The following is a 21,269-nucleotide window of genomic DNA, read 5'->3' on the forward strand; positions in this document are numbered from 1 at the left end:
TTGCATACATTTTTAATATTTTAGAATCACAAAAAAAAAATCATAAAAATTATCACGTTTTAATTTCATGTCATCTTAGGCTCAGTTTGTAGGAATTAATTTTATTAAGCAAAAAATCACATAAAATGATCGTTTTTACATATTTGGATTTTAGCCTTTAAAATTAGCATTTTTCCTTAGTTTTAAGTTAACTAGTTGTTTTAATGTTAAAAATAAATAGAGAATTTTTAATAGATTGATTTAGGATTTTAATTGATTTAAAAAAAGAAAGAAAAAAAACAAAGAAAAGGAAAATAGGAAGAACATATTTTTTTGGTCTTGTTTCTTTTAAAATTGGATCAATTCCTAAAGGCCCAAATTAATTTAAACCTCAACTCAATTCCAATACCACTACCCAAATATCCATTACCCTTTAACCTACCTCCTACATATAAGAATACATTTAGAAACCTAAAAGACACACACATTAGATCCCTACCTAAAAATTAGCCGCAATACAAAAAGGAGAACCCTCCTCTCTTGAAAAGAACAAGGCCTCATCCCTAATCCTCTAATCTTATTCTTCTCCAAACAGATAGCCACAAAACGTTACTGTGAAATAATCATATTCTCTTTGAATTTCTTTTTTTTATAGCTATGTAAACTCACCACAGCAACATCATCTTCCCCGTTGAGCATCACTTCATTTTTCCTTCATTATTAAAGCCATTTGCATCTCTAGAAGTTAAAAATCTCACTGCGAATTCGCTCTCCAAAAGCCACCATCCCTTTCTTTTATTCCATTAACACAGCTGAGTTTTTATCATCCTATTACCACAAGACCCAGCAGGAAACAAAAAAAAAAAGAAATTCGAGATCAGGGTCTATAGTTCCGTCTGAGGTTTTGGTGCGATTCATGTGTGCTGATTTTACTTCACATCGAAGGTCCTTGTGATTTTTCTCTGTGTAAGTTGTCGAAGCTCTAATTGGAGTTGTCTTGTTGTGATTGTTGTTTGTTGTGGACGGAAATTGTTACTGAGTTTCGTGTCGCTTTTCCTTCGTTTCTTTTAAAATACACGGTAGGTGCACTTTTAATTTTCTGTTGCTAGTTTCGAATGAATAAAATACTGATTTGATTTGGCACCAGTTTTTCCATGCCATTTTATTAAATTTGTTGGTTTACTTTGGACAAGTAAATGAAAATTTTTATTATCATTTGAAACTATAGGAATTTGGTAATTGAGAAAAGAGGACTTTAACGATTTTGATCTCATTTCACGACGATTCTATTTTGATGTTAGTAGGACTGTTCTTTTTTTTTTACTGTTATTGGTTCTTTAATGTTGTTGTGTTTCATTATTCACCGAGTTTCATGGAATGATATTGCTTTACTATATTTTATCTGTTTACCAAGTTTAATTTCCATTAAATGAAGTAATTGAAGGTTTACAAGTAAAAATAGATCTAATGGCTAAGAATATGTCCTTATGTTCTGTACGTTCTTAAAGGCATATATGCAAAGTTTTTTTTATGCATTTTGTCCCTTGGTCAAATTTGATTAGCAAGATTTGCTTTGGACGGGGCCTCTTAAAAAATATGCTCAAAAGCAATTCAATCTCGATAAGGACCCGAAGCAGTACAATAAGGCTAAACCTTCTCCTTAAATGTGAGCGCGCCTTCCCCCACCTTAATTTATTTAATTTCATTCACAATAATTTCAAAGTAGTTTAGGAAATAAATCTTTGAATATCCGTAGTTTGCTTTAGGCATGCTTTTAAACTATTACAACTACGGGTACGGTTCCCGTGACGTGGTTGTGATAATTAGTTTTTTTTAATTTAGATTAAAATAGCACCTTTAGTTTGCCTTTAAAATACATAAACGTTTTAAAAAAAAATAATTTGAGGTGTGTCATGCTTAAAACTCATAATACATGGCCCTCACAAATTTAGATCAAGAGCAAATCCTTTTAGAAAATAAGTGGAGGTGCGCCATATGCAAATAAAATCCATAACCTATGGCCCTCATATAAATACAAAATTAGTTTAGAAATGCCTTGAACCTTCGTAGTTTGCTTTAGGCGCGCTAATTAAATAATTATCATAGCTAGGGATACGGTTCCTGTGACGTAATTGTGACCCCTAATTACTAAAATCCGGGGGTACATTTATGTGACACAGCCACAATTTAATCTTTAAAATTAAACATGTTGTAGATCGTGGGTGCGGTTCATGTGACGTGATTTGCAATATGTAACAATAATTATTAAAAGCGGCTAATCAGTTAAAATGCACCATAGGCTAAAACATGTAATAAATCGGATAACAGGCCAATTTTAATAGTTTAAGCGACCGTGCTAGAACCACGGAACCCGGGAATGCCTAACACCTTCTCCCGGGTTAACAGAATTCCTTATCTAGAATTTCTGGTTCGCAGAATTTAAAAAATAAAAGTCGAATTTTCCTCGATTTGGGACTTTAAAATAAACTTGTGACTTGGGATACCAATTAAACTATTCCAAGTGGAGACTCTGAATTAAAAAAATGATCCTATTTCAAATAATATCACTTTAATTGGAAAAACTCCCTTATACTCTCCCTCGAGTGGGTAAAATGAGGTGTGACAGATCTGGCGACTCTGTTGGGGATCAAAACCCAGAACTTCGATTCAGGGTTCAAGAATTCGAGCTTAGAATAATTGTTATGATTGACTTTTATTTATTATCTGATTTTTATGACATGTTTGGGCCTAATGTGCTAAATGTCGCTTTTACCGTTTTGATATTATTTGAACTATATATAAACTATTATGAAACCATTCTCTTCTCATCTTCGGAGATGTGCATGCTGGCGCGACTCCCCCTTCTGTTAGTGTCATACCTTGAATAAGAAAGAGGCTCGGACAAGTTACAAAGCCGGATGGCCTTTTGGTGCTCGATACGTAGTCCCCCTCCCCCGGCTCGAGTTGTCCGCTCGGGTAGACCAAGTCTAGAACAATATACCTAGGTTTTAAGCCTAGAATAACTCAGCCTCATGCCGGATCCCTAGTAGGAATGCTTGTTTGCATCACGTGCATTTGACCTTGGGGATTCAACATAGGGGTTGGGTCCGTCTAGGACATATGCACCCGAAATAAAAAGATCATCCTGATGCATCTTACGTGCTACTTGCGCATCTGTTTGTTTCGGCTTGCATATTGACCGGCTTCTAGAATAGAAAAAAGAAAGAGAAAAAGAAAACCAGAGTGTGTTTGGAAGAGAAAATTAAGCCCGGTTCTGAAAACCCAGGTATTTGAAAATGCCTCGAAAATCTGCCAAAAGTTTTGAAAAAAAAAGGAACAGAAAATGTATTTCAAAAAAAAATGAAAGTGAGTCAATATCATATTTTTCCAATTATGTCAAAACTGGCGAACTACGCGGGTCTGATTCTCACCGGATGTGAGATACGTAGGAAAACCTCATCGGTTGCGGCCCACAATTTTTTTAAAAAAATCCAAAAATATTTTTTATTACTTTCTTCTTTAGATAGTCTTTCTTTTAGACCCCAATTTTTTAAAAAACAATATACAAAAATATTTTCTTTTAATTTCTTCTCAAAATTCAAAAATATTTTTCATTCTTCTTTCAAAAATTTAAAAGAAAATTCAAGGTTCAAAAATATTTTCTTTTTCTTTAGAAGCATTTCTTTCATAAATTCAAAATAAAATTCCAAAAAAATCCAAAATATTTTTTTTTTCTTTAGAAGTTTTTCTTTCGAAATTCCAGAAAAAGTCAAAATTCAAAAAAAAAATCTTTCTTCTTTAGAAGTCTTCCTTTGCAAAAATGCTAAAGAAAAATCAAAATCCAAAAATATTCTCTTTCTTCTTTATATGTCTTTCTTTCGAAAAAATAAAATAAAAAATTCAAAATCCAAAAAAAAAGTTAGTTCATTTACTTTATTCCTGATCTTCCCGAACTACGAAAGACCTGATTCATGTTCCCACATGATACGTAGGCAACCCACATCAGGTTCGATCAACCGAAAAAAATGAAAAAATGAAATGAAAATTTAAAAAAAAGGAAAAAAGAAAAAATGTTGGCAATAATAATGACTGACTGAGTCCATTCTAACGTGTGTTTTATTTTGAATTGTGAAGAAAGTTTGAGGTGGTTGGTTTGTGGTAAGCGGCCAACACAAGATCCAAGGAAAAATGATAACTGACATCGAAGCTGTTACAAGTGCTCAAGAGACTCAGGGTGCAGAGGGTTCAACAAGAGTCAATTGTGGTTGAAGAAAATAGAATATTGAAATAGCAAATGACCAAAATGTGTCAAGGGGCCAATGGCCAAGGACAGCCTTGTCATGAGTCACAATTTGCTACCCGGTAAGAGCAGTACCACTCTCCTGAGTAGCACTCGTACCTATTTGATTTTCCTGCAAAGATTGAGAAGCCTGCTTGAAAGATAGCACAGGAAGAAATGACCCAAAGAGTGAAAAGTTTATAACGACGGTTGAAAAACATGCAAGGGTTGGCAGGTCAGAAGAGTATTGTCTTCAAGGATCTATGTATGTTCTCCGATATCCACTTGCCCCCTGGTTTCAAGACTCCCAAATTTGAAAAGTATGATGGACATGGAGACCTCATAGCCCACCTGAAAAGGTATTGCAATCAACTAAGAGGTACGGGATGAAAGGAAGAATTACTGATGGCTTATTTTGGGGAAAGCCTTACGGGAGTAGCCTCCGAATGGTTTATGGATCAAAATACCTCTCACTGGCATGTCTGGGATGACATGGCTCGGGCCTTTGTCAAACAGTTCCAATACAACATTGACATTGCCCTAGACTGTAATTCCCTTTCGAACTTGAAGAAGAAACCAAGTGAACGTTTCAGGGAATATGCCATTAAATGGAGAGAGCAAGCAGCTAGAGTTAAGCCACCCATGGATGACCACGAGCTAATCAGTGTCTTTCTTCAAGCACAAGAGCCAGATTACTTTCAAAACATGATGTCCGTAGTTGGAAAATCTTTCTCGGAAGCAATTAAAAGGGGATAAATAGTAGAGAATGGTCTTAAGACAGGCAAAATTATAAGTCAAGCAGTTTTTAAAGCCGCAACTCAGGCTGTCCAGGTTGAATCTAATAATTTTAGTGACACGAATGAGATGGATGAAGAAATCATGATGACATCAGGGTCGAGAAGAGGTCCTAGGAGAGCATCTCGAAGGTATGACCAGCCTCGTCTGTTTTCCGATGATGCTCCTGAGCACTACTATCCATCTCAGAACTCACAATACTCTGTTGCTCCACCTCAGTATGTTGCCCAGCCACCAAAACACCCCATAAGGCAAGCACGAGCATCACAAAATCTCCACCAGCCTCCATAAAATTTCCAGGTGCCCTATAACCCCAATCCAAGCTAGGGGTATAGAGGGGAACAAAGGTTGAAAGATAATTTTATGCCAATAGGAGAGTCCTATGCAAGCTTATTTAAGAAGCTAAAGCATCATGACATGATTACACTCATTCCTCCCAATCATGTGTACCCACGTACAAGAAGCTTCGACCCTTCTAAAAGGTGTGAATACCATTCCAATGCCTAAGGGCGCAATGTAGAGAGCTGTCGGGATTTGAAAAGAGAAATAGAAAGGATAATCTAGAAAAAACTGATTATGATCCAAGACAGTGACACCCAGAATATCACGCAGAATCCTTTACCTGTACATGATGATGCACACTTTGTGGGGATGATGCCTGGTGACATGGAATATGAGAATCCTCTCGGGAACTTGCCGCCTGAAATTGGAGAAGTCCATGTTGATTCTGATGAGCAAATTTGTGGCTAAATGTCAAGCTTAGCAATTGAAAAGTCATTCTCTCCTCACTAGGAAGGAATCTTGGTAGTTTGCTTTGATGTTTTTTCTATTATCTGGGTTATTTCAGGGTTGTGATCTAGATTTTATTTGTTTTATTTAGTCAAACCTTTATATCCCTCTATTATGTTCGTGTGAGTCTTGTTTGCATGTTTTGTTGCTATTTTCATTCGCCGAGTTGTTTTAGGGCTGTAACTCGGATTTTAGGTTGTTTGTCTTATTGTCAAACCCTTTCAGCCTTTACTCAATGAAATAGAGTTTGTCCTTTTGTGTTATTCTGTTCTTAGTTCTTTTCTCGCTAGTTCTAATGACATGACATGCATGCGAAAATTTTGGCCAGATCTTAGAAACTGATTTAATCTAGAATTGGATAACCGAAAAAAAATACTTTTGAAGATGAATAAAGAGTTTGAATACTTTAGAATTAAGGTCAAGTAAAATTCACCTTCAAATCATTGTGAAGATCGGGCTTGAGGATATTTAATCAATTGAAGTTTGTTGGAAAGTTTGACATTAAGGGACGGAAAGTGTCTTGTGACAACCACACACCAAGAAGACAGACATGTTCGTCAATGAAGTGATTGCAAAAAGATACTATGTTTGGCGTTCTCGAGGCTGACAGTCCCTTTTTCTACTATCCAAACACTTTATACCCTTTGTCACTTCTTTGAGCCTATGTTATTTTCTTTGACCACCCTCTTTTGGAATAAATTTTAGAGTCAAAGAAAAAATGAATGAAAAAAAATGAAATAAAAGTCCATCTACCAAGAGTACAAACTGGAGTAATTCTTAGAAAGTTCAGGTGAAAAAAAATGAAGAAGAAAAGAACTGGCAAAGGTTCATGCCCCCAGAAAATAGAAGCGGGTGCAACTTGTTTAAAAAAACAAAAGGAAAAAAGGACAACGAAAAATAAAGAATGATGAAAAAAATAGTTAGGTCAGATGTTTAAACTACGTTCGACCTGATTCCTTAAAAAAGGATACGTAGGCAGACTCACGGTTCGGTCCAACCAAATAAGAATTCAAAAAAAAATCCAAAAATCCCCAATAGCTGAAAATGGGGCAAATATTTTATTTCACTTTTGAAAGAGTTGATTCCAAGAGTTGTAAGTCCACAACCCTTCATTTTGAGCCTACTTTGAGCCTTCATGCCGACCCTTCTATCCAACCCTATCCAAAAACCTTCCAAATAAAGACCTCCCGATATACCTTCAAGAATGCCAAGAGAAGCATGCAATGAGCAACTGTTGTCACGCGACATAGAACACTGTCAAGTTGCTCACAAAAAGAAGGGGAAAGAAAAAAAAAGAAAAAAAAAATGAGAGAGTCTTATTAGTGAAAACCCTCACGGGCATTGTAAGGCGGCGGTAAGTAGAGATAAATAAATGAGAGAGATTTGTTGGTGAAAACCCCTCGGAGAACCACTAGTCGATAGTGAGTCGTGAAGTTGATGCAAATGATCGGCACGAACAAACCCGACTTCGAAGGTCATAAGAATAGTAAAAGGGAAGATTGGATTAGTTTGATAGATCAGGCCGTTGAGTCCAAAATGCATGTCATGACCATTAAGGTTAGTTATTGAAAAAAAAAATCTTCTTTTTGTCCTTCCAATAGGGGCATTTCTTGTGAACACTTGTTTCTTTGCATCATTCTGTCCTTCACTCTGAGTTAGTCCTTGTTAAAACAAGCAAGAAAAGATTTCAAAATCTGCTACCAGCTTTTTAGTTGCATAAAGTAAATTTGGTCAGCACTCAGTTGTTACTGTCAATATACCTTGAGGATTCATGCAAAGGCTTCCCAAAAAAGACTCTTGTCAGCCTACTTGGCACAAACAAAGATGACTAGTGATTCTCTCTAACAGACAAATTGCTCAAAAGTAGGAAGTCATTCAAGATATCAGAAAAGGTCACCTAAGCAAAGATCTCCAGTTGGGATAAGGCTGTTTGAGGTGCAAATACAAATGGTACTGGGTGTGAAATAATCAGAGGTTGATGCAGAGCAAAAGTCTCTTGAGACCGACTCAAGCTGATTGAGCACAACACCAAGCTGCTCAAAACTCAAGGCCACAAACCGACCACCACTTTCAAAACTGACAAAATTTTCGTTGTTTGAAACAGGAACAAAGCAATGCAAGGAAAGTGGTTCAAAAAAAAGAAAAAAAAAAGAGAAAAAAAAAAGAAGAAGAAGAAGAAGAAGAAGAAGAGAAGAGCCGACAAAGGGAAGTATCTGAAATCTTTGTCTTTATTTGTCTTGCTATTGTGCATAAAATCTTGGCATTGATCCTCACATTTTTCCTCCTAGGATAAAAAGTCCTAGTCTGATGGATTTTCCTCATAATATATATCTTAGTCTGAGGAATCTTTCTCCTAAGATAACAAAAAAGAGGACCTGGTCTGATGAACTTTTTCCTAGGATCAAAATCTTAGTCTGATTAATTTTTCTCCTAATATAGGAAACCTAGTCTGATGAATCTTTCTCCTAAGATACCAAAAAAGTGACCTAGTATGATGAACTTTCTCCTAGGATCAAAATCTTAGACTGATGAATTTTTCTCCTAAGATAGGAAACCTAGTCTGATGAACATTCTTATAGGATAAACGTCTTAGTATGATGAATCTTTCTCCTAAGATACCAAAAAAAAGTGACCTAGTCTGGTGAACTTTCTCGTATGATCAAAATCTTAGTCTGATAAATTTTTCTCCTAAGATAGGTGTGATGACCCGGCCACTCGTCTCATGAGTTACCGCTCCATTTTCCCCATTTATGCTTCATTATGCTTCGTTATTCGTATTTTATGTGATCAAATTGAGTAGTTTGCGTTCGGAGTGGTTTTTGTAAGAAATGAGCTAGTTAGTCTCTTTTAAGAAGGTTTAAGTTGGAAAAGTCAACCGAATGTTGACTAATGTGTTAGAGGGCTCGGATGTGAGTTCTGATAGTTCGGTTAGCTTCGGGAGATTATTTATGACTTAGGAGTGTGATCGGAATTGATTTTGGAGGTCCGGAGTAGAATTAGGCTTGAATTGGCGAAGTTAGTATTTTGGCGATTTCCGGTTGGTTGGCGAGATTTTGATACGATGGTCGAAATAGAATTCCGAGAGTTGTTGTAGCTTCATTCTGTTATTTGGGATGTGTGTGCAAAATTTCAGGTCATTCAGACGTGGCTTGGTTGAGTTTTTGATCGAAAACGGATTTTGGAAATTTTTAGAAAACTTAGGCTTGAATTCGATGTGAATTGATGGATTTGGCGTTACTTGAGGTGTTTTGATGATTGGAACAAGTTTGAATGAGGTATTGGGTTGTGTTGGTACTTTTGGTTGAGGTCCCGGGGGCCTCGGGGTGATTTCGGATGGCTAACGGGAAGTTTGGAACTTGAGGGATTGCAGATTTTTCTGCTGCTTCTGTTGTTTCTGCACCTGCGGTTTGGAGACCGCAGGTGCAGTATCGCAGATGCGTTGATTGGATCGCAGAAGCAGAAAGGCTGAGGAAGGCCTGGAACCGCAGATGTGGAAGGGGGACCGCACCTGAGGAGCCGCAGAAGCGGCGAGTGGACCGCAGATGCGGTGTTGGTCCATTAAGTGAAATTTCGCATATGCCGAGATATGACCGTAGAAGCGGTACCGCAGAAGCAGCTATTTGACCGCAGATGCAGTTATGTTTGGGAAAAAGGTATATATGTTTATTCTTCGTGATTTTTGAAGGGATTAACCATTTTTAACTTCGGACTTAGAGTTTTTGGGCGATTTTGAAGAGAGATTTCAAGGGAACTTCGATAAGGTATGGATTTTGGACTTAAAACACACTTCTATGGTGGTATTTCATGAATTGGGACTGAAATTTAAGGAATTAATGGACTAAAAATGGAGGTTTAGTGCTTGAGTTTAAGAGGGCTTAAATTAAGGATTTGAGGGGTCAATTGAACTCTGATTCTGGTGTTTTTGATATGTATGAACTCGGGGGAGATAAGGAATCTAATGATATGAAAATTTCTGAGTTTTGAGAAATGGGCCTGGGGCTCGGGTTTTCTAATTTCGGGATTTTTGATATTTTTTGATTGTTTTCACTTGGGCTTTGTTCCCTTAGCATATTGTGACGTATTCGTTCTGGTTTTGGACAGATTCAACGCACGAGGAGGCCGATTTGAGAGGCAAAGGCGTCACTAGCTAGAGATTTAGCCGGTTTGAGGTGAGTAATGAATGTAAATGATGTCCTGAGGGTTTGAAAACCAGGATTTGCACATCGTAGTGCTATATTGAGGTGAGACACGCGTTTGATGATGAGCGTGGGGTCGTTTACTATTGGGGATTGTGACTTGGTCCGTCCCGATTGATGATTTTACCGCGTATTTGATTGAAACTTATTTGTTATCATCATTATTTGGACTGATTGTCATATTTGGGCTTCGTGCCAACTATTTGAACCCTCCGGGGATTTTTATCACTATTTCCCCACTGTGTTGACTTACTACTTGAACTCAGTCGTACTGTTTTCCACTGTTTTACAACTCAACCACTTTTTACTAGGTTTTGGAACTAAAAAGATATTTTAAATGATGTTTTGGGCTAAGGACTACTGTTTTACTAATGCCCGAGGGGCTTAAGTGATTTCTAGACCGAGTATGGCCGAGGGCCAGATGTGAGGATACAATGATACTGATATGAGGGCCTGAGATACATACATACACCATGAGGTGGCTAATATTGATATGAGGTCGAGGGCCTAGATTTGATACCACGAGATGGCTTGATATTGCGTTTGGGCCGTAAGGGGCCCCTCTCGGAGTCTGCACACCCCCAGTGAGCATAGGTACCCAGTTATAATATGAGAGAGAGAGAGAGCCCAAGGGACTGGTATTGTTCTACATGTTTATTTTTCTTTAACTGTCTGTCTCTTACTGCTTATCTGTTGTAGAATTATCTTATTCCGCTTTTCATTGGTTTATCGCTTTTATACTACTTGTTTAACTGCCGCATTATAGATTACCCTATGTATACATGATTTCCTACTCTCAGTCATTATTTATGCTTATTACTTACTAGGTCGGAGTACTCACATTACTCCCTGCACCTTGCGTGCAGATCCAGGTGTTCCAGAGGCTGAGTAAGAGCTTTCTAGTCGATCAGCATTATCCCGGAGTATCGAGGTAGCTGCATGGTGTCTGCAGCCCTGATTTCTCCCTTCCTTTCTATTGTATTCCGCATTCCTAGACTATTTGTGTAGTAGGCTGTTGAACTTGTGTTAGAGGCTCGAGACTTGTGACACCAGATCGGTGTGGGCTATGTAGTAGTATTATCTTTTGACTTCCACATATTTAACTTGTTGTTTCAGAACCTTATTATGTTAATTTGACAATTAAATCGTGTTAGCTGATATTGGACTTTATAAGAAAATGGGTTGTGGTTGATAGTTGGTCAGGCTTGCCTAGCAATGTGTTGGGAGCCATCACGACTGAGGTTGGGGTCATGACAAGTTGGTATCAAAGCCTAGGTTACATAGGTCTTGCAAGTCAAGAGCCGGTTTAGTAGAGTCTCGCGGATCAGTACGGAGACGTCTGTATTTATCCTCGAGAGGTTGCAGAACCTTTAGGAAAAACTTCATATTCTTGAAATTCTTGTCGTGCGAACTTGTTGGCCGAGTACTAAACTTCTGTTATTCTATTCTCTCACAGATGGTGAGGACGCGAGCTACCGGATGAGGTGGACGACCACGAATGCCACCAGCTGAGACCACCAGAGGCCGTAGACGCGGTCATGGTCATGGTAGAGGCAGAGCAGCGAGGGAAACACCTGCAGATCTACTAGTTGCCCTAGATCCAGATCAAGCTCCAGATACGGATGCTCCAGCAGCACCAGTTCAGGCACCAGCTGTGCCCATCATGATTTCGGGTCTTCAGGAGGCCTTAGCACAGATCTTATCAGTTTGCACTGGCCTAGCTCAGGCAGTTTCAGCCACTACAGCAGTAGCTACTTCACAGGCCGGAAGAGGCAATCAGACTCCCACTGCTCGCACACCTGAGCAGGTAGTGCAGGGACTTCAGATGTCGGGGCCACCTTCAGCCCAGTCGGTTGCACCAGCTCAAGAGTTTGTGGTGCCAGTTATGCCAGATGATGAGCAGCGTCGTCTTGAGAGGTTGGCTAGACTCTAGCCTCCGTCATTCAGTGATGTTGTGGGCGAGGATGCCCAGGGTTTTCTTGATAAGTGTTAGCGGATGCTCCGTACAGTAGGGATTCTTGAGTCTAGTGGTGTGGCATTTACCACCTTTCAGTTCTCGGGGGCTACCTTCACTTGGTGGGAGGATTTTGAGAGGTGTAGGTCTGTAGGTGCAACACCCCTTTCTTGGCAGTAGTTCTCCGCTCTCTTCTTGGAGAAGTATGTACCGTAGTCCCACATAGAGGAGTTGTGTAGGCAGTTTGAGTGGTTGACGCAGGGGGATATGACTGTGTCCCAGTATGATATAAGGTTTTCTGAGTTGGCTCGCCATGCCATCTGGATGATTCCGTCGGATCGTGAGAGGATCAGGAGATTTGTGGATGGCCTTAACTACCATCTCCGTATTCTTATGACTAGAGAGAGAGTATTGGGTGCTACATTCGAGGAGGTGGTTGATATCATGCATGAGATTGAGATGGTTTGTCGTCGGAAGCGAGAGGAGAGGGAGGCCAAGAGGCCTCGGGGATTGGGCAGTTATAGTGGTGCTCCTTTGAGGGGCCAGTTCCAGTGGTAGAGGTCGGTCTTTCAAGACTGCTTAGTCAGCCCGTCTAGAGTATCGCGAGGCATCTTTAGGTCGTGGTCATCATGGGTCTCAGCAGGGCCAGCCTTCACTCAGCACCCTCCCAGCTCAGAGTTTTTCTCGTGCCCCGTCAGCTCAGGGTTCTTCTGCACTAAGTGCGTCTTCTAGTCACTCCAGTGTGAGGGGTTCCCATTAGTCCCCTTCTCCAGCACCTGGGAGTTGTTTTGAGTGCGGATTGTTTGGGCATATGTGGAGGCAGTGTCCTCGCCATGTTGCCAGCTCGTCTCAGTAGAAGGGTCAGCCCTCTATTTCTGCTCCAGTTACTTCACTACCCGCTCATCCAGCTAGGGGTGGAGGTCAGGCAGCCAAGGGTTGCCCCAGAGGGGGAGGTCGATCAAGCGGTGGCTAGGCTCATTTCTATGTTATTCTAAGCAAGACAGATGCCATTGCTTCAGATGCTGTTACTACAGGTATTGTTTCAGTCTGCCACAGAGATGCCTCTGTATTATTTAATCCTGGTTCCACCTATTCTTATGTGTCCTCGTATTTTGCTCATTATTTGGATACGTCCCGAGAGATTCTTGCTTTACTTGTTCATGTATCCACCCTGGTGGACGATACTATTGTTGTAGACCGTGTGTACCGGTCATGTGTGGTGACTATCGGGGGTCTGGAGACCCGAGTGGATCTATTTCTATTGAGCATGGTGGATTTTGATGTCATTTTGGGCATGTATTGGCTATCTCCGTGTCGTTCTATTCTAGACTGTCATGCTAAGATAGTCACTCTGGTTATGCCAGGTGTACCGCGGATCGAGTGGCGTGGTGTGACTGATTATGTTCCTAGTAGAGTGATCTCTTTCTTGAAGGCCCAGCGTATGGTTGGGAAGGGTTGTCTTTCATATCTAACATTTGTGAGGGATGTTGGAGTTGAGACTCCTAGTATTGATTATGTACCAGTTGTGAGGGATTTTCTCGATGTATTTCCTGCAGACCTACCGGGTATGCCACCGGAGAAGTATATTGATTTTGGTATTGACTTGGTGCCGGGCACTCAACCCATTTCTATTCCGCCGTATCGTATGGCACCAGCAGAGTTAAAAGAATTGAAGGAGCAGCTTTAGGAACTCCTGGATAAGGGGTTCATTCGGCTTAGTGTGTGACCTTGGGGTACGTCGGTTCTGTTTGTGAAGAAGAAGGATGACACAATGAGAATGTGCATCGATTATAGGCAACTGAACAAGGTAACAATTAAGAACAAGTATCCTTTGCCTCGCATTGATGATTTATTTGACCAGCTTCAGGAGCGAGGGTTTTCTCCAAGATTGATCTCCGTTCGGGTTATCACCAGTTGAAGATCAGGGATTCAGATATTCTTAAGACTGCTTTTAGGACCAGATATGGTCATTATGAGTTTCTTTTTATGTCTTTCGGGCTGACCAATGCCCCAGCATAGTATTCATTGATGATATTCTAGTGTACTCGCGTAGTCAGGAGAAGCACGCGGAATATTTGCGAGTTGTATTGTAGTGGTTGAGGGAGGAGAAGCTTTATGCAAAATTCTCCAAGTGTGAGTTTTGGCTCAGTTCACTGGCTTTCTTGGGGCACGTGGTGTCCAGCGAGGGTATTCAGGTTGATCCAAAGAAGATAGAGGCGGTTCGGAGTTAGCCTAGACCGTCCTCAGCCACAGAGATTCATAACTTTGTTGGGTTGGCAGGCTATTATCGCCGGTTTGTTCAAGGATTCTTATCTATCGCATCGCCCTTGACCAAGTTGAGTGTTCCATTTGCATGGTTGAATGAGTGTGAGGAGAGCTTTTAGAAGCTCAAGACAGCCTTGACCACAGCTCCAGTATTGGTTTTGCTATCAGCTTCAAGTTCATATACTGTGTATTGTGATGCTTCGAGAGTTGGGATTGGTTGTGTATTGATGCAGGATGATAGAGTTATTGCTTATGCTTCTCGTCAGTTGAAGCCCCATGAGAAGAACTACCTCGTTCATGATTTGGAGTTGGTTGCCATAGTTCATGCATTGAAGATTTGGAGGCATTACTTGTATGGCATATCTTGTGAGGTATTCACTGATCACCGCAGTCTTCAGCATTTGTTCAAGCAAAAGGATCTTAATTTGAGGCAGCAAATATGGTTAAGGTGCTTAAGGATTATGATATTACCATATTGTATCATCCGGGGAAGGCCAATGTGGTGGCCGATGCTTTGAGCTGAAAGGCAGTGAGTATGGGGAGTTTGGCATATATTCCAGTTGGGGAGAGACCCCCTGCAGTTGATGTTCAGGCCTTGGCCAATCAGTTTGTGAGATTGGATATTTCGGAGCCCAGTCGGGTGTTGGCTTGTGTGGTTTCTCGGTCTTCCTTATATGATCACATCAGAGAGCGCCAGTATGATGATCCGCATTTGCTTGTCCTTAGGGACAGAGTTCAGCATGATGATGCCAGAGATGTGACCATCGGTGATGATGGAGTGTTGAGGATGTAGGGCTAGATTTGTGTGCCCAATGTGGATGAGCTTAGAGAGTTGATTCTGGAGGAGGCCCATAGCTCGCGGTATTCCATTCATCCGGGTGCTGCGAAGATGTATCAGGATTTGAGGCAGCACTATTGGTGGAGAAGAATGAAGAAAGATATTGTGGGATTTGTAGCTCGGTGCCTCAATTGTCAGCAGGTGAAATATGAACATTAGAGACCGGGTGGCTTGCTTCAGTAGATGGTTATTCCCGAGTGGAAGTGGGAGAGGGTCACTATGGACTTTGTGGTTTGACTTCCTCGGACTTTGAAGAAGTTCGATGCTATTTGGGTGATTGTGGATCGGCTAACCAAGTACGCGCACTTCATTCCTATGTGTACTACTTATTCTTCAGAGCGTTTAGCAGAGATATATATCCGGGAGATTGTTCGGTTGCATGGTGTTCCGGTTTCCATTATCTCAGATAGAGGTACTCTGTTTACTTCCCAGTTTTGGAAGTCTGTTCAGTGAGAGTTGGGTGCTCAGGTGGAGTTGAGCACAGCTTTTTATCATCAGACGGACAGGAAGTCCGAGCGTACTATTCAGATATTGGAGGACATGTTGTGTGCTTGTGTTATTGATTTCGGAGGTTCATGGGATAAGTTTCTACCGCTTGCAGAGATTGCCTACAACAATAGCTACCAGTCAAGTATTCGGATGGCTCCGTATGAGGCTTTGTATGGGAGGCGGTGTAGATCTCCAGTTGGTTGGTTCGAGCCCAGCGAGGCTAGGCTATTGGGGACAGATTTGGTCCAGGATGCCTTAGAGAAAGTGAAGGTGATTCAGGAGAGGCTTCGTATAGCGCAGTCGCGTTAGAAGAGTTATGCGGACCGAAAGGTTCGGTATGTGTCCTATATGGTGGGTGAGAAGGTCTTGTCGAAGGTTTCACCCATGAAGGGTGTTATGAGATTTGGGAAGAAGGGAAAGTTGAGTCCGCGGTTTATTGGGCCTTTTGAGGTGCTTCGGAGGATTGGGGAGGTGGCTTATGAGCTTGCGTTTCCACCCAGCTTATCGAGTGTGCATTCGGTATTTCATGTTTCTATGCTCCGGAAGTATATTGGGGATCCGTCTCATGTTTTGGACTTCAGTACGGTTCAGTTGGATGATGATTTAACTTATGATGTGGAGCAAGTAGCTATTTTGGGTCGTCAGGTTCAGAAGTTGAGGTCAAAGGATATAGCTTCAGTGAAAGTGTAGTGGGGAGGTCGGCCCATGGAGGAGACTACCTGGGAGACCGAGCGGGAGATGCGGAGCAGATATCCTCACCTATTTGAGGTTTCAGGTATGTTTCTTGACTCGTTCGAGGATGAACATTTGTTTACGTTGGGGAGGATGTGACGACCCGGCCGGTCGTCTCATGAGTTACCGCTCTATTTTCCCTATTTCTGCTTCATTATCCGTGTTTTATGTGATCAAATTGAGTAGTTTCCGTTCGGAGTGGTTTTGGTAAAAAATGAGACACTTAGTCTCTTTTAAGAAGGTTTAAGTTGGAAAAGTCAACCAGATGTTAACTTATGTGTTAGAGGGCTCGGATATGAGTTCTGATGGTTTGGTTAGCTTCGGGAGGTGATTTATGACTTAGGAGTGTGATCGAAATTGGTTTTGGAGGTCCACAGTAGAATTAGGCTTGAATTGGCAAAGTTAGTATTTTGGCGATTTCCGGTTGGTTGGCGAGATTTTGATCTGAGGGTCGGAATGGAATTCCGAGAGTTGTTGTAACTTCGTTATGTCATTTGGGATGTGTGTGCAAAATTTCAGGTCATTCAGACGTGGTTTGGTTGGGCTTTTGATCGAAAACGTATTTCGAAAGTTTTTAGAAAACATAGGCTTGAATTCGATGTGAATTGATGGATTTGGCATTGTTTGAGGTGTTTTGATGATTGGAACAAGTTTGAATGAGGTATTGGGTTGTGTTGGTGCTTTTGGTTGAGGTCCCGGGGGCCTCAGGGTGATTTCAGATGGGTAACGGGAAGATTGGAACTTGAGGGACTGCAGATTTTTCTGTTGCTTTTGGTGTTTCCGCACCTGCGGTTTGGGGACCGCAGGTGCGGTATCGCAGATGCGTTGATTGGATCGCAGAAGCGGAAAGGCTGAGGAAGGCCTAGAATCGTAGATGCGGAAGGGGGACCGCACTTGCAGAGCCGCAGAAGCGGCGAGTGGACCGCAGATGCGGTGTTGGTCCATTAAGTGAAATTCCGCAAAAGCCGATATATGACCGTAGAAGCGGCTATTTGACCGCAGATGCGGTTAGGTCTGGGCAGAAGGTATATATGTTTCTTCTTCGTGATTTTTGAAGGGTTTAACCATTTTTAACTTCAGACTTAGAGTTTTTGGGCGATTTTGAAGAGAGATTTCAAGGGAACTTCGATAAGGTAAGGATTTTGGACTTAAAACATACTTCTATGGTGGTATTTCATGAATTAGGATTGAAATTTAACGAATTAATGGACTAAAAATGGAGGTTTAGGGCTTACGGGCTTAAATTAAGGATTTGAGAGGTCAATTGAACTCCGATTCTGGTGTTTTTGATATGTATGAACTCATGGGGAGATAAGAAATCTAATGATGTGAAAATTTCTGAGTTTCGAGAAGTGGGCCCGGGGCTCGTGTTTTTTCTAATTTCAGGATTTTTGATATTTTTCGATTGTTTTCGCTTGGGCTTTGTTCCCTTAGAATATTGTGACATATTCGTTCTGGTTTTGGTTAGATTCGACGCGCGAGGAGGCCGATTTGAGAGGCAAAGGCGTCGCGAGCTAGAGATTTAGCCGGTTTGAGGTGAGTAATGAAAGTAAATGATGTCCTGAGGGTTTGAAACCCCGGATTAGCACATCGTAGTGCTATATTGATTTGAGACACGCGCTTGATGATGAGCATGGGGTCGTTTACTATTGGGGATTGTGACTTGGTCCGTTCCGATTGATGATTTTACCGCGTATTTGATTGAAACTTATTTGTTATCATCATTATTTGGACTGATTGTCATATTTGGGCTTCGTGCCAACTATTTGAACCCTCCGAGGATTTTTATCACTATTTCCTCACTGTGTTGACTTACTACTTGAACTAAGTCGTACTGTTTTCCACTGTTTTACAACTCAGCCACTTTTTACTCGGTTTTGGAACTAAAATGATATTTTAAATGATATTTTGGGCTGAGGACTAGTGTTTTACTAATGCCCGAGGGGCTTATATGATTTCTGGACCGAGTATGGCCGAGGGCCAGATGTGAGGATACAATGATACTGATATGAGGCCGAGGGCCTGAGATACATACATAAGCCACAAGGTGGGTGATATTGATATGAGGCCGAGGGCCTAGATTTGATGCCACGAGATGGCTTGATATTGCTCTTGGGCCGTAAGGGGCCCCTCCCGGAATCTGCACACCCCCAGTGAGCGCGGGTATCCAGTTGTGATATGAGAGAGAGAGAGAGAGAGAGAGCCCAAGGGGCTGGTACTGTTCTACGTGTTTATTTTTCTTTAACTGTCTGTCTCTTACTGCTTATCTGTTGTAGAATTATCTTATTCCACTTTTCATTGGTTTATCATTTTTATACTACTTGTTTGACTGCCACATTATAGATTACTCTATGTATACGTAATTTCCCACTCTCAGTTATTATTTATGCTTATTACTCACTGGGTCGGAGTGCTCATATTACTCCATACACCTTGCATGCAGATCCAGGTGTTCCAGAGGATGAGTGAGAGCTTTCCAGTCGATCAGCATTATCCGGGAGTATCGAGGTAGTTGCATGGCGTCCTCAACCCTGATTTCTCCCTTCCTTTCTATTGTATTCCGCATTCCTAGACTGTTTGTGTAGTAGGCTGTTGAACTTGTGTTAGAGGCTCGAGACTTGTGACACCGGATCGGTGTGGGCTATGTAGTAGTATTATCTTTTGACTTCCGCATATTTAACTTGTTGTTTCAGAACCTTATTATGTTAATTTGACAATTAAACTGTGTTAGCTGATATTGGACTTTATAAGAAAATGGGTTGTGGTTGATAGTTGGTTAGGCTTGCCTAGCAATGTGTTGGGCGCCATCACGATCGGGGTTGGGATCGTGACAATAGGAAATCTAGTCTGATGAACATTCTCCTAGGATAAACGTCGTAGTCTGATGAATCTTTCTCCTAAGATACCAAAAAAGTGACCTAGTCTGAGAACTTTCTCCTAGGATCAAAATCTTAGTCTGATGAATCTTTTTCCTAAGATACCAAAAAAGGTGACCTAGTCTGATGAACTTTCTCCTGGGATCAAAATCTTAGTCCGATGAATTTTTCTCCTAAGATAGAAGACCTAGTCTGATGAACTTTCTCCTAGGATCAAAATCTTAGTTTGATGAATTTTTCTCCTAAGATAGAAGACCTAGTCTGATGAACTTTCTCCTAGGATAAAAATCTTAGTATGATAATTCTTTCTCCTAAGATAACCAAAAAAAGAGGACCTAGTCTGATGAATTTTCTTCTAAGATAGAAAACCTAGTCTGATGAATCTTTTTCCTAGGATAAATGTCTTAGTCTGATGAATTTTTCTCCTAAGATAAGAAAAGAGACCTAGTCTGATGAACTTTCTCCTAGGATCAAAATCTTAGTCTAATGAATCTTTCTCCTAAGATAGGAAACATAGTCTGATGAATTTTCTCCTAGGATTGAAATCTTAGTCAGATAAATCTTTCTCCTAAGATAGAAAACCTAGTCTAACGAATTTTCTCCTAGGATAATTTAAAAAAAAGGAGATGTCTCGATTAAAAAGAAAAGAGGCGTTGGGGAAATTTGTTTAAAAGTATGATTTTCACAAAAGAAAAAAAATGTTGATTTTTCTAAAAAAAAAGAAGAAAAAAAAATCCTTCTTGGTTTTTTTTAGCATAGGTACACAAGTTAGTAGTCTCACTTTCCAACATAGGGTCTCACTCCCTAGTTGATGCCAACATAACCTGGTAATCTTGCCAACATAGGGTCTCCACTCCTTAGTTGATTTTATTTTAGATATAAGGTCTCTACTCCCTAGTCTGCTTTTCCAACATAGGGTCTCCACTCCCTAATTTATTTTATTTTAGACATAGGATCTCAACTCCCTAGTCGCTTTTCCAACATATGGTCTCCACTCCCTAGTTGCTTTCATTTTAGACATAGGGTTTTCAATCCCTAGTCACTATTTTCTTAGGGTATACCAACTCAGACCTTTAATTGCTTTCAATAAAGAAATAGTTTAGATTTTTTTGTTACAATAACTCACAAAATTTTCCTGGTAAAAACTGGGGCAAAATATTTCATTCGTTTGTTTGCTTTGATACCTTAACAGGTTTTTACCATAAGGCACCAGGTTCGAGACGACCTAAACAATGAGTCTCAATCTAGAAAAAGAAAAAAAAAAGAAGAAAAAGAAACGAAGTGAACTAAAAGTGCAGAAGCGGAGAAAAGATGTGGACTGCTCAAGACGTGATTGAAGTCACAAGCTTTGCGTGTCCCGCCTTGATCCGAGAAGTTAAAAAAGGAGAGAACCAGCACCTACAACTAACAAGCATCAAGATTTAGATCAGAGTCCACATGAAGAACCAACCAAAACTCAAGATCAAGCTTCAAAAGACTCATAGATAGGAATCTTGTAACTCGTAGTTGATAGGCTTAGCTAGTTTAGCTTTTGTTTTTCATTTTGGTGTAATAAGGAGCTCAGCAAGCAGAAACAGCATCAATAGCAGTGAAATCACAGCTTCTCAGTAGTTCCAGCTACCAAAACTTTCAGAACTACACCGACCTGATTCCTTTATAGACAAGGATATGTAGGCAACCTCCGAAGCAAGGTTCAGTCAAACTTTTTCAAAATGCTTCCAAATGGAGTTTCAAACTGGCAAAAATTGCTCCTAATTGTTCACTTTATCTTTGCCCGAAAACTTTTCATGTTTCCGAGCAAAGAGGAGCAGCTTTGAGCACCTAATTTTTTCCCTACATGAAAATAACTCCTGAGAATTAAACCAAAATAATATTTTTAAGAGTTTTTGCATTGCATGCATTTTTAATATTTTAGAATCACAAAAAAAATCATAAAAATTGTCATGTTTTAATTTTACGCTATCTTAGGCTTAGTTTACTTGTAAGAATTAATTTTATTAAGCAAACAATCATATAAAATGGTCATTTTTACATATTTGAATTTTAGCCTTTAAAATTGGCATTTTTCCTTAGTTTT

General features: G+C 40.3%; 1 protein-coding gene across 7 annotated transcripts; it reads left to right on the top strand.

Moving 5' to 3' along the window:
- The first annotated feature begins 418 nt into the window (after positions 1 to 418).
- On the top strand, positions 419 to 20,812 carry LOC107794427 (uncharacterized). 7 transcript variants are annotated; one of them, XM_075257325.1, is made up of 5 exons: positions 431 to 945; positions 9,944 to 10,011; positions 10,866 to 10,969; positions 11,495 to 11,955; positions 18,760 to 19,043. In XM_075257325.1, the coding sequence occupies exons 4-5, from the start codon at positions 11,537 to 11,539 to the stop codon at positions 18,779 to 18,781; spliced, it is 441 nt and encodes a 146-aa protein (XP_075113426.1). In that variant the 5' UTR covers positions 431 to 945; positions 9,944 to 10,011; positions 10,866 to 10,969; positions 11,495 to 11,536; the 3' UTR covers positions 18,782 to 19,043. The 7 variants fall into 7 exon arrangements, 5 of the variants coding, with proteins under 5 accessions (XP_075113426.1, XP_075113423.1, XP_075113425.1 ...); XM_075257322.1 differs by having other exon boundaries at positions 432 to 945; positions 10,905 to 10,969; XM_075257323.1 differs by lacking the exon at positions 9,944 to 10,011 and adding an exon at positions 20,385 to 20,812 and having other exon boundaries at positions 434 to 945; positions 10,905 to 10,969; positions 18,760 to 18,824.
- The last annotated feature ends 457 nt before the right edge of the window (positions 20,813 to 21,269 follow it).

This window comes from Nicotiana tabacum, chromosome 7, assembly GCF_000715075.1.
Source record: "Nicotiana tabacum cultivar K326 chromosome 7, ASM71507v2, whole genome shotgun sequence".
NCBI classification, from domain to species: Eukaryota; Viridiplantae; Streptophyta; class Magnoliopsida; order Solanales; family Solanaceae; genus Nicotiana; species Nicotiana tabacum.